This window comes from Centrocercus urophasianus, unplaced genomic scaffold (assembly GCF_019232065.1).
Source record: "Centrocercus urophasianus isolate 14NV4802_14NV808 unplaced genomic scaffold, USGS_Curo_1.0 seq_3, whole genome shotgun sequence".
NCBI classification, from domain to species: Eukaryota; Metazoa; Chordata; class Aves; order Galliformes; family Phasianidae; genus Centrocercus; species Centrocercus urophasianus.
In genome coordinates this window covers 1,387,298-1,400,879 of record NW_024884866.1, presented here as the reverse complement: position 1 = coordinate 1,400,879, position 13,582 = coordinate 1,387,298, and the positions used below count along the sequence as shown (strand labels likewise).

The window sequence follows — 13,582 nt, the reverse complement described above, 5'->3', positions numbered from 1 at the left end:
GGCTACTTTAAAAAAACAAAAAAAAAAACAAAAAAAAACCACAAACAAATCTTGGGATTATGTTTCTTGTGTGTCCCAGCACTAGCGTCCTAGGATAAACTTCTTCAATTGAAAGTGGAGTGTAGTAACAGTTCTAATATATAGAGCCCAGGTAAATAATTTGTCTTTCCGGTGGCTGGCACCTCTCATGCTGTAGCTGTGATGTCACGTTGCCTTTTTCACCCCTTCTGCTAATTCACATTTTAGCACGAGGTGGCAGCACCGGTGCCACATCTGCCTGCGCCTCTCTGTGGGAACTGTCCTGGCGCCTTGGTCCTCAAACGCCCCAGCAGCCTTCGCAGTGGGTAGAGACTTTTCTGTCTTGTGCCAGACAGCAAGTTAAGTTTGTTCTCTAGAGACTGCCCAAGCAGGAATGAAATTGCTACGGGAGGGTAGAGTGTGCTTTTGATCAGTGTTTGTGCAGCTCCTTGCGTTGCAGGCTCCTGATCTTTAATTAGGTCTCCTGGATACCACAGTAATGCAAATAATAATAAAATAACAATAGCTTGTCTAGCTTTTCTCATCCAAAAGAAGACCTCTGTAATCGGGCTTCTTGTTCATTTGGAAGGAGGGGGGAAAGCATTCATTTGTATACGTTGAAATGCAGACCTTTCCTGGTCAGCTGTGGCCAGCCTGCCTGGCACTGTCTCTTAATTGAAAGCCTCAGCCTGTTTATCCAGTCCGTTTACTGTTTTTACTGCAGTGGTCATTTCCTCGTACCACAGACTAATCACGTTCAAACCTTTCCATTTCCCATTATCTGCTGTCAAATGTAACTCAAAAAATGTCATCCCTGTCTCTTCATCCAGTCCCTTCTTGCTTTAAAGAAAACAGCTAAACAGTGCCCAACCAATGCAAAAACCCGCTTTCTGCTTCCAGTCCACAACATTTTTTACTCTTCAGGTATTCACCTGGCTGTAGTGATTGCGTTGTAGCTCTTAGTGATTGCAGGTAAGGAGTTGCTCATAAAAATGCCTCAGAAATGGGAAATTGCATTGCCTTTCTAATATAATGATGTTCTACTTAATTTGAAATGCTGTATTATGTATGTGATAAAGGGGGGGCTTCTTGCTACAGAATCAGATAACCAGAGGGTACCACACTCAGTGACTCGGCGGTACAGAGATACTCTCCTTGGGCTCACAGATCTGTGAAGAAAATGTCCCATTGGTGTCTGTGTCCAATTTGAGGGCATTATCACAATGATCCATGTTTTCCCCTGAGTAAAGAACGAATGTGATGTTCAGAAACAGTGCTTGACTTCATGGCTACAAGGAGATGAAGTCAGGAAAGGAACACTTTTTTTCGTCTTCTCTCTAGTTAATACTGTTTCTTCCCAGACTTGCAAACTCTGCTCACTTCTTCTGTTTTTTATTCTAATGATTTATTGAAAACTAAGAATTTTGTATTGGGAAGTTCAAGAGAAGTGGCATACCTTTGTTCGAATTGTCTAACTTCAGCTTTATCTACTCATATTTGGAATTTGACTTGCATGAGAGAAACTGCGATCTACCTCTGCTGCTACTGCAACCCCTGCTGTCCCAAGGGAGCTCCCTTTGCACTTTGGTCCTCAGGGGCTCTTTGCAATTGTCCCCATGGACACAGGAGGAGGAAGCAGTAGGTTCTGTAGGGGTAGGAGAAACTATCTCAGCCAAGGGGCTTTGAGGCTGCTCCACTGTGCGCCTGGGCAGGAGGGTTTATGGACTTGCATTGTCAGTGCTTCTGTATTTTAGTGGTTGCCCTGCAACATGAAGGCACAAACTAAAACTATTGTTTATTGCTGACATTTACATGACAAAGAGTACGCTTACAAATAATTTTGCTTATAAGTCTGTTTTCATGTTTTTTCTGCTTTGTGTGACTGCAGTATTGAAAATGTGTTTCCTTGTGATGTGGCTATCACAGCTTTTGATTTTTTTTGTTTAGAGTAGCGTTTTTGTGGTTGCTTTACAGCACCTCATTATTTTGGTGAGACAAGAAGTCTAAGCTATAAGGGTACTTCACCAGTCCTTCTGTGGAAATAAGGCACAGTGCCAGTGGACAGGTTCTGGTGGAGTGTGAGGAGGGCCACAAAAATTATCCAAGGGATGGAACACCTCTCCTACAAGGACTGGCTGGGAGAGCTGGGGCTGTTCAGCCTGGAGAGAGAAGAGATTGGGGAGACCTGAGAGCAGCCTTTCAGTATCTGAAGGGGAACTACATGAAAGAAGGGGATGGACTACTAGCAGGGTCTGTGGTGACAGAACAAGGGCAAGTGGTTTCAAGCTCATAGAGGGTTGATTTAGGTTAAATTTAAAGAAAAGTCTTGTACAGTAAGGATGGTGAGGCACTGGAACAGGTTGCCTAGTGATGTGGTGGACGCGCCATCCATGGAGACTTTCAAGTCCAGGCTGGATCAGGCTTTGGGCAACCTGATCTGGCTGTGGTGTCCCTGTGCATTGCAGGGGAGTTGGATTAGATGACCTTTAAAGGTCCCAGCTAACTCTAAGGATGCTATGATTCTTCAGTGGTACTATTCTGATTAACTTCAAAAGGAATGAAATAATAGACCATAACACATGAGGCTAAATCCTTATTGGCACACGTAAAGTAGAATAATTATGTACATTGAATATGCCATTAACGTAACTAGCTTGCTAGTCAAATTGCTTCTACTTGTGAAAGCTTTTAACATCCCTGTTGAGTCTATTTTGTCTGTTGAGATAAGTTTTGTTTTTCCTCCTTGCTGGCTTTAATTAGCATGTAGGAGGTTTGATTTGGTTGGTTATGATGATCAAAATTTCTTTCACATGCTTATTTCCTGGATCTCACAGTTTTTCTTCTGTGAAAACAGAAGCATTGGTTCCTTCTCTCTTCTTTGCAGGACCATTTATCAGCGTGGTGTTGTCCAAGCTGGAGAACATGCTGGAGAACTCCTTGCATGTGAATTTGCTGCTTATTGGGATTATTACTCAGCTAGCAAGTTACCCCCAGCCTCTTCTTCGCTCCTTTCTGCTCAACACCAACATGGTGTTTCAGCCCAGCGTACGGTCACTTTATCAGGTATTTGCCCACAAGCCTTAGTTCTGCCTACCGGAACGGTATTTTTGGTGTCTCGTTAATTTTTCAGCTCTTTCCAGTTTCACCTGTTGCTTTCCCTCCCATCTGTGAGCCTCGCATCTTGTTTCAGTGTTTTAATGATATTTGTGCAAAGAGCTGAAAATTCTGTATGACCATAACTTTTATTGTTAAGTCTTCTTTAATGCAGCTGGAGAGCCTGAGTGTTCAGTCAGTGGCAGCACTGGGAGCAAGGGAGGAAGAAGTAATTGTTACTGTTGTTTTGGCAGGTGCTGGCATCTGTGAAAAATAAAATTGAACATTTCGCTTCTATGGAAAAAGACTTCCCAGATCTTCTCCTGGAGGCCCAACAGTACTTAGTTTTTCGTGTGGACATGTGTGATGTCGCTGAAGAACTGCTAACCAAAGGTAAATGCTAACTGCACTCAGAGGAGTGCTGGGTGGAATGAATCACCAGTTACCTTTCTCATTTGCTACAGCATGATTAAAAGTAGGTGTGGTGCATTATACATATCATTAACCAGATGTAGCCTTCTGGCTTTAAACTGATGATCCTCAGTAGGCCGCAGTATATGGATCTATCTGGATATGCTTTGCTCTTTAGAAGCTTTTATTGTCTTTGCTACAGAGAATGTCTGTTCAAAGGAGTAACAAAATCAGCTCTTGCTTGGCTTACTGTTGCTTTGGTTGTAAACAAACTTGCTTTCAAGGCATGAGGTGAGACAGCATATTGCGTGATTTTATTTTATTTTTAGCCTGACCTTCAGCTAGTTGTTAGTTCTGGTGTTTTTGTTGTTGGTGGTCGTTCTGTGGGGTTGTTTTGTGTTTTTTTTTTTGGTATGTTAGAGAGGACAGAAATCCAGAATGAGTTGGTTTCTGCAACGACTGAATAAGGCTCATATAATCGTTTGGGCTTTTACTGACAGAGGTGGGTATGAGCCAGAGAACTTCACATGTGCTTTCTGGAATGAAAGCATGAAACAGAAAAATAAATGGGTTTTATAAGTCAGGACATTTCAAAAACAATGGGGAGTTAAGCAGGTATCACCTCAGCTTTCCTGGGGACTTGTGTTATGTCGTCTGGTTCTCAAAGACAGTGTGCTACACCTGGTGAAGAATCTTACATTCTCACTGAGAAATTTCCCAAAGCAGCAGGGTGATGGGGGTATCGCTGGCACCCTGCCCTGGGGATGCATCAATTCTCAGCTTGTCACTAAGCAAGCAGCATTGGGTGCAGGTTTCCCTTAAAAACAATTTCCCGTGTGATAGGAATGCACAGAATTTGCTGAGAGCTGTGACCACAGGGATTGAGGGCTCAGAATCAGGGTTCAAGAGAGGCTGCATTCAGAGATGTGTTCTCATGCATCATTTGGAATTGTTAACAATCATCCTGCTTCGCCTTTACCACTGCAAAGTTAGTAGTATTTTTCTTGGATTTCCAGAGGTGTAGAAAGCAGGGCTTTTTATGCGTCTTCTTAATTGTGTTTTCATTTTGCAAGGCTCTGAATAGTAATTTACCTAGCTTCTAGTCAGCGTGGTGTGCATCTCTGAGGTTTGCAGAGCATCTAGTCAGCAAAAATTACCATCTCACTAAGAATTAGTCTGTGAAAGATGCGTGCTGTAAGTGAGCTGTGTATTGCAAACATCTGCAGGGCGTTAGGCTCCACATCCTGGTACCAAATGTGAGGAAGCCTTACAGTTACATGATACTGTAGCTGGCGTATGCGACAAGATCAGGAGGCAACATTTGGTGTCCTTTTCCAGGTGCTGGCAGTACAAACTTCTTTAGAACGCATTCCGAATGGAAATTCGTCTAGCTGAATAAACTTGCAAGCCTTACACTTCAAAGTTTTTAGTGCCTAGTAGTTGTACCTCAGTTAAATAAAACAGTAACTTTTGGAATTTATTTGTGCTTCTTATTTTATGTCAGTTTTCTTTTGTGGGCTTTAGAAATTGCCAGACTGACTCATGTGGATCATTAATTAGGATCTCAAAACAAGGCTGCTTAGTCAGATTGTTGGTACATTTTCTTCAGTCTTGTGGCAACCCCTGTAAAGAAGGTATCTCTTGACAAATAGATGGAGAGGATATATATGTCTGGGGAACTGCACATTTGGTTCCCAGCAAGTCTGGTGATGCAAACAGTCCAACTGTACTTCTTAGGGCAAGCTGGCTCACTAATCCTTTAGCACGTTGCAGGTCACTGCATTGATTCCTACAGAATTCCTACAGAATTCACATCTGAAAAAGAGAAGCCAGATGCAGCGGGGAATAAAAATGAAGTACTCCAGAGCACATTTGCCTTCCCTTGGTAGTGACAGTCTTCAAAAGCATTCAAACAGAAAATGCCGTTCAGTTATTTTCTGCTTGCAGCACTGTGTGTTTTGCTCACATGGCAGTTTGGGTTAGGGTTAGATATGAACAACTGTTGTGATCCCATATGCAGTGCTGCCCGTCTTTCAGCGCTCTGGTAACTATCTCAGAGCACTCACTTTTGCAATTGCACCCTGACTGCAGAAGAAAGCTGACAATCTTGATTGAAGAAAAACCAAATCTCTGGTCCCTTGACCATCTTTCTCTGCTTTATATATATATATTATATATTATATATATATATATGTTTAAATAAAACAAAATCACAGTGGTTTTGGTTGAACTGCATCAATTTTGGTGCTTTATGAAGGGAACAGTTTAAAAACATGCAAGCTTTGGCAGCTTACTAGCATTCTGAATGTGTTGGCTAAACTATTTAAAATACTTACATTGTTTAGGAAACGTTCTGAGATTGTAAGAGAATCTCTCAAAGTAAATCTTCAAAGGAAGCTCAGAACTTCCTCTTTTGATTGTAATTCATAATTTAGGTTGTTTTTCCTCCTGTATTCAGAATTTTCCACAGAACTGATGTTCCCGTACTGTGTCTCCGGTAGATAAAAACTTGCAGAATAACAGCATGAATGATTGATAAGTCTGGAGCTGGAAAGGTTTTTTGGAACTCGAGGAAAGTACAGTTCTGTTAGATGATTAAGATTAAAATTTCTCTTGAGGAGTTGAAAGTCCACTATGCTGGAGGAGAACTCCAGGCAAGAAACCAGAGTGCAGAGCTGGTGAGCAGAGGGATCCTCTGCCATGTAGAGAGAGGCACCCAGCTGGGGGTACCCCATCTGCTTCTTGCAGAGCTTTCAAAAAAAGCTTCACATAACCACGGACTGAGTGGGTCTCACACCAACTGAGTGGCTTTAAGGGAAACCTCTGAAGGCGGTGATGTGGTATTTGGCTTATCTGCAGAGTGAGACTTAATATGATAGGGTTTTTTTTGGTCTGGTTTTATTTTTGTGGGTGTGCGTGTGCACTTCAATGATATGCAGCTCATGAGAACACCCACTTGTAAGTCAGACAGCATGCTATCTGGCTGCGATTCCAGGCCTTGTGACATGTGGAGCAGTGAGTACTGCAATTTTTTTTTTTCTTCCTATTTCTTTCCACCAGTTTTAGTTTTTGTCACCATTTTAGTTTCATTGAACAGCATTTAATTAAAGCGCATTCTACTTCAGGTTGAATCAAGGAGCGGCTGATTGACATTTAAGTGCTGCAGTCTCTGTAATTCCATGCATCCTGATGCTTGAGCACTGATCCTCTGAACTCTGGCACCAGAGATCATATAGCTCTCAATGCTGTGCTGACCACGTAGTGGTTTTAATTTGTTCTTTTTAAAAAATTATTACTTTTAAATATTTAGCTTCTTTACAGGGAGCAGAAGAGTAGTTGGCTGAGGCTAAAAAATGAATTTTCAAAAGTTTTTTCTTTCAGTTTTTAGCTTGCTTCAAACTCCCATGGCAATTTTGATAGCTCGGCTTCAAGCCCACTTGCACAGTGATTCATGGGGGAGGAGAGAGAAGTGAAGTCAGAGTGATATTTTGATCCGGGGGAGGGCTAGAGTATAGGATCATTTTAAATTGAGAAAGCCATGCTGGGACTAATGGTAGATATTATCTGTTATTTCATAAGGTAAATCCATATTATTCTTTCCCTTGACTCCTTTCCTGCCCACATATTTTTCTCATCAGAGCTGCAACTGAATAATACATAACCCGGGGAAAGATGGCTAATAAAAAATGCAACAGAAGCAGGCCATGTAGGATTTAAAGCTGTCGGATTAGTGGAGTATCTGCCAGCACAGTCTGAGTACTGTGAACTACAGCTCTGAACACAATCCCTGAAAACTGCATCTAGTTGCTGGACAAATACTTTGTGTGTTCGATATACTGAGTGTTGTTTGTTGTTTTTTTCTTCTTTTCCTTCCTGGCCTTAGGTAACGTCCTGCATGGCAGCAGCGTGGGGAGAGGAAGGAGCCTCTCAGAAGCCCCCCCAGCCATGCTCCAGCCTTTCCTGGGACACAAGGGAAAGAGGAGCCTGGCTCACCCCAGCCTTCCCGTGCACGTGAGGAATGCTGTGCTTGCAGCTGCCCTTTTCCCAGAGTTCCTGAAGGAGCTGGCAGCTCTTGCACAGGAACACTCCATTTTATATTACAAAGTACCGGGGGACTTTGAGGATTATTATTAGTGGGTTTTTCTAAAGTAGGTTGGTTTTATTTTTTTGAAGAAAAAAAACTGTCAGAGTTTGAACTGATTATTTTTTACTAGTGGAAAGCTGCTTACGAAAGAAAGTTCTACTTCACTATTTCCTGAAAATACTTGATATGAGAGGGAAGGAAGAGGCAGGATGCTATTCCACATTACTTTATATTGGGCCTTACAACTTTCCTCTGTGCTACATGACTTATTTGAGAGATTTCTCACATTGCTGTTAGAGCAGCTCCCTGAGCTCACCTCCTTGTTACACAGGTGCCCCTCTTTACTGCCACTGTCTCCAGTTGAATTTTCAGGCACTTAAATAAGGTGGACTAAGAGGGGGCAAATGTTCCAGCTTTTTTTACTTCAGAAATACTCCTCTCTAAAGCCCGTTGTTAGAACGCAGTTGGTCTGGAAAAGCACTGCCGCAGGGAGAAAGTTTGGGGAAAAGAAACGCGTGCAAAATGTGCACAGAACCCTTTCCTGTGAAGGGCTGTGCTTCTCCATGGCTTTGTCCTCCTCCCTGCTCCCCTTCCCTGGGACGGGGTTCATGCCAGCACACCACTGAGAAGCCCTCCTTAGCCAGTAGCTCAGGTTTGTGAATTCAAGTGATCTTATGTGTGTTAAACCCATGACTAGCTGCAAGCAGGTGCTGGGCTCTACACATACCGCATTGCCTTATGTTGCAGACAGATCTGCGGCTATCAGCTGTTGGTCTTTGAAGTCAGATGAACTGTGTAAGTGGATGTGGACTGCAGACTGCCTGGAATTTTCCTTGCAGTTTCTCAGCGTTCTTTAATATCTACTGCACTGCTACCTAAACTCTCAAGCATGCCTTATTTAGTAAGATTTGCACAAAGTACAAAACAAAGTGTGTCTATGCAAATGGTAATTAATTTGTTGTTTGTTTTTATGCTTATTTTAATAAGCTAAGGAACGGCATTCAGTTTCTTTCAGTAGTATTAAAAGGACAGCAGGCTGTTTTTGTCAATCATTTCTTCCCCCCATATTTTACTGGAAAACGTTTGCACTCTCCTGAAAGCTGTTCTATCTTATTGCTCTTTTGTGGGGGGGTTATGGGGAAAAGTTGAATACTGTTTGTTTACTTTTCATTTAGGGGTTGACTTTTCCCAGTATTGCACTTTTGGGATGGTGAGGGGAGGAGCGGGCTATTCACCAGCTGCAGAATAGGAAGCAGCAATAGTGAGAGCTGTCTGCTAGTGACTAACTGCTTGAGAAAATTCTCGTCTGTGAGTAATGGGCTTCATTAGAAGAACCCAAGCATGATGAATTGGCGCATCACTACTGCATTTCGTCTTATCTTAGTAGCATAATTGTGCTTCCAGGGTGCTGTGGTTGGCTCCATAAGGAGGAGTTTCATTCAAGAAAGCCTTACATCCACTTCTTCCAGGAAAAAAATTTAACAGCCACTCCAGGAAATTTAAAGAAATGGAAATAAAAAATAACATTTGTGTGAATAAATTCTGCTGACTGTAATTTCATTATTCTGGAAAACTCCAAAATCACATCCCAATTTTCAAATATGCTTTCTCAGAGATAGCAAGGGAAAAGCTTAGGATCTGAAGTATACTTAGTTAAAGAACAAAACACATTAAGAAACAAAAAACAGCAAAAACACCCCCAGAAGAGTCCAATTAATTACAGGTCAGTTCTTGTGGACCCCGCAGTGCAATTTTAACTCCGAAAGTCTTTCGATGCCTCTGAAAAATGCTACCTTTCATGTGCAAGCTGTGAGAAGCATTCATTGTCAGACTGCTGTAGGCTATTCCAGGGAAGAAAATCCCGAAGTGTACCTCTAACAAAATCACCTCAACAACTTATCTGGATCTGCTTCCACTTGTTTGCTGTACAGTCATCACGTCCACCATGGTGGAAGGGTCACACTGCTTCTCAACTGACACTAGTGTGCTTGCACTTATAACTTGATGGCTTTGTTATTTTGTGTGTGTGGTTTTTTTTTCCTTTTTAAACAGCATTGAATCACCATCCTGTAAGTCACCTCTGACCTTCACATGACTATTTCGCCTCACAAGCTTCCTTGCAAGCTGGAGCCAAAGCTGTGGGGTTTTTTTCTTGAATCTTGGTTATCCATGTTCAGGAGAGCTCTTTTTTCTTTCTTTTTCCTTTTTTTATTTTTTTCCTACGATGCTGTTATAGACGAGATATAACTCATAAATACTTCACTGCATCCAGACGAAATCATGGGTCCTTCCCCTACTCTCACTTCTACCCACATGCATTGCTGTCCTTCGCGCTGGACTCATCAACCTACTGAAGGGGTTCAGTGGCATTGTGTGTGGAAAGTGTTCTGGCACTGTGAGTGCAGAGCCAGGGTGTGCTGCACTCCTCTCTTGCTGGGTACTTTGTGAGCAAAAGCAAAAGCAGTGAATCTGTGTGATAAGCTAACTTCTAGCAGTTCAGAATCAACCGCTAAATTGCAGTAGTAATCACGTGTGTTTTTTAAAGAAATCTTTTATTTATTTAAAAAAAAAAAAAAAAAAAAAAAGGAAAAAAAGAATTCTGCAGACCATTGCTTAAGGCAGTAAGCTTACTATGTGAACCATTTTGTTTCTATTCTGAAATAAAAATCTTTGTTTGCTGAGTGGGAGTGATTTCTTCTGAGATTGTTCATTTTACCTGGTGTTATCAACAACTGTGCAAAGACATGGCAATGTTCAACTTAGCAGGGATGTGCAGTTATTTCGGGTTCTTAAAATGTAGACTGCTCCAAGAAGCACCCGGACATTTGAGGAATGGAAAGATTTTCCTTATGAACTGCAGTGGAATAAAGTTAGCCCCTGAAATCTAGGATGATGTGGAAGACTTCTTGGTGAAAGGTTGCAACTGTGTTTGTACACAGCGTTCCCTTGTAAGAGGGGAATCTGTCAGCCCCCATAAGGAGGTGGGGAAGTGCACTAACCCCAGCTTAGGACTACAAAAATGGCCACTGTATGTTTAACACTGTATTTCTTGGTTGTTGAGCTGAATTGGACTTGCAGGTAGGTCTCAGCTGTGATAGAAGCACAGTGTCAGCAGCCAGTGAAAAAATATTGGCAAGGATTGCATCTGCCTGTCTTCAAAATGCAGGAACTGTGATTTATCATGAAAATGTTGATCCTTTGAAGATGAATTGCCTTTTTCTGTGTAAGTTCTTCAGCCCAATGCTTGTTTAATAGGCTCCTTCTTTCCAGTTAGATAATGCATTATACCATCTCTCTTCAATGAGGCATCTTGGTCAAAGGCGGTTCCTGTTATAACTGGGATAAAGCACTTAGCAGTGTTGCTCCAAACAGCATCATCCTTCACATGTACCGATCCTTGAGCATACACATCACTTGGGATTCAAGTGCTGTGTTGATGACCCATCTTAAATTAATCTTTTCTCCATGAGCCCCAAAATAAAATGGGATTTTACAGGTGAGCAAGATGTTTGCTAATGCTGTAGTTGTATTTGTCCAGGTAACGTCTGAACTTGGATTTTGGAAGAGTTGACATGAAGGCTGCTGGTCTTTGCTGCCTTGCGGCCACGAGAAGGTTCCCTCAGTGGTGCTCGGCTGTGGGAATGCCCTGAGATGTTCCTGTGGCATGGCTGGCTCATTATTGCCTTTCTTGTTGAGGTTTGTCACTTTGCGAGAAGGCTAAGTTCACTGATTTGCTGCTGTAACTGCTTTGTGCATTTGCCTTTCAGACTCAATCTGATGCTTTTATTAAGGTTAGTGAATTTCCCAGAGTGGGAGAAAAACACCCAGCAGCTGGGGTGGTCTCTGGGGATTGGCAGAGGCCTTGCCTGGAACTGGAGAACATCTGGCAGGTGGTGCCCAAGTGGAGTCCCTGCCACCAGCACCGCTCCAGATGTTCCTTGGCCCAGGCACAGGGCCTGAGAGCTACACAGACTCCTCCTTCAGAGAAAAGACTGGCAGACAGACTTGTTGCATCACCTCCTGTCCAAGGATTTAGGTTCAGAAGGTTAAGTCCTATTTACCAAGAGAAGCACTGTCTCTAGCATAGTGCACAAGTGCTTGCTACCGTTTTGAGTGCTGTGCTTACGCCTTGCACAAGGTTTTATGCTTCAGGAAGGTTTTTAGCTCCTGTAAGAGGCTCTAAAAGCTCTAGATTGGGAAGAAAAGGATGGGAGCTGTGTGATTTGGTGCGGTTAAATTATGTCATTGTATCATTTGAATTTGCAGCCACAGCTCTGGTTTGAGGGCAGCTTGATTTAATAAGCAATTTACTGTGCTGTATTTACTGAAATTGCTATGTCATGCCTGCAGTTTTTGTGACAGCTCCTATTAAGTTGGTAACATTTAAACTGCATCTGCAGTTGTGGATGGAATACCAGGATTTTCTTCCTCCTTTTCTTTTGACTCTGATACCTTCAGCCCAGTGCAGTAATGCTGCTGCTGCATCTAGAGCGGACTGAGGTAAGCGTAGCATCGTCTTCTGTGTACCTTATGAACATCATCAGCAGAAACAGAGGGCTCCTGACCCTCTGGTTGCTTACAGAAATGAGAAAATTGAGGGTGAAACACCACAGGTTAGCAGGGGGCACACACACCTGTGTGAATCAGTGAAAATTTACATTTGTGTTCATCCTGATTTAACGGCCAAAAAGGAGAGGTTCAGAGCAAACTTGAGAAAATGAATACGACAGTCTCCTATGGAAACCTCCCAGTTGGGTAGCACTGCGCTATAGTATTCTGGACCAGAATTGTGCCAAGAACAGGAAAAAAAACTGATCCTTGTTAGCGTCAGATTTGCATAAGGAGGTGTTTGGATAACACAGGACAGTGGTGGTGGCTGTTGGAGCGAAGGCAGCCGCAGAATGCCGCACTGTTTGGTGACTGTGATCCGTGAAGGCCCAGCTCTGAGCAAACGTGTTTAATTTTTCAGGGGCCTCAGCTTTGCTGAACATGTTGTGGCCCTGCGTCAGTCTACTTCATTTGTTACATGCTCAGCTGGAAGCCTCTTATTTATGAATAGGAGGCATTACTTGTATTCTTAAACACGTAGTACTTAAAGTGGTGGTTGTTGCTGACTGTGCAAATCTTATTTTGTTCATTGATTATAATGGCTTTGTGTGGCAGCTGGATTAAATTAAGACTGAAGGCTCTGGGCTAGAAGCCCTGATGGAACTTTTGTGCAAAGGCTGCATTTCTCAACCAAGTAACTTTCTCCAGCGCGTCAGCAGGGTGCCTGCATACGATTATGTATTGTGGGCTAAATACCTGCAAACTCACATTTCTGAAGAAGCCAATCCCACAGCAGCTGTACGTTATTACAGTCTCCTTTAAAAATAGCTTGGATTTAGACCAAAAAAATAATAAGTTAAATCCAGGACAATGAAGCCGCACACAACTCAGCGCTGCAACAGCAGCTTGGCCATTGCGCAGGCAAGGTACCTGCCTGTGCTCCAAGGAGAGAGAGAGGGCTCGGGTCTCTGTGCTTGTGGCTGCAGCCTGAGCCCAGGACTCTCATTTCTCTTGGTGCTGCTCCGAGTCCAAGTGCAGCTCTGACTGCTGTCAGGCTTAAAGCCCCAGAACAGTAATAGTTTTGTAAGCTCCTCTAAGGCCAGTCAATGTTGTCTTATGGCAGCAGCTGAGCACTCCTTCTCCTGCTGGAGGTTTGCTTTGTTGTGTTTAAAATCGGGCTGTAGGGCCTGATATGGGCCATGTGCTGGGGCACAGACAGAAAAGAGGGAGCATTGCTGGCAGTCTTCTGTTCTTGCCACAGCAATCCCTGATTACTGGTCATGCTTAGCCCAGAGGCACTTTTGGATGGAGTGTAAATTTGCCATTGCAGAAAAGGGAGCAGCAAATCCCAGGCCCTGACAACTTAGGAGTTTGCATTTTTTTGCCTTCCTCCCACTGCTTAGTAATAGATTTCTCTCTTTGTATCCG

General features: G+C 42.9%; 1 protein-coding gene across 6 annotated transcripts in view; it reads left to right on the top strand.

Annotated features, from left to right (window-relative positions):
* Positions 1–10,287, top strand: part of FHIP1A (FHF complex subunit HOOK interacting protein 1A) — a 78,099-nt gene extending 67,812 nt beyond the window's left edge. For 4 of the 6 annotated variants that reach the window (XM_042828367.1, XM_042828368.1, XM_042828369.1 and 1 more), the window contains 3 exons: positions 2,903–3,081; positions 3,366–3,504; positions 7,406–10,287. In XM_042828367.1, coding sequence (XP_042684301.1) covers positions 2,903–3,081; positions 3,366–3,504; positions 7,406–7,656 — 569 coding nt within the window. In that variant the 3' untranslated portion in view covers positions 7,657–10,287. The remainder of the gene's footprint in view (positions 1–2,902; positions 3,082–3,365; positions 3,505–7,405) is intronic. The other 2 variants (XR_006170472.1, XM_042828371.1) reach the window with 2 other exon arrangements.
* Positions 10,288–13,582: the final 3,295 nt, after the last annotated feature.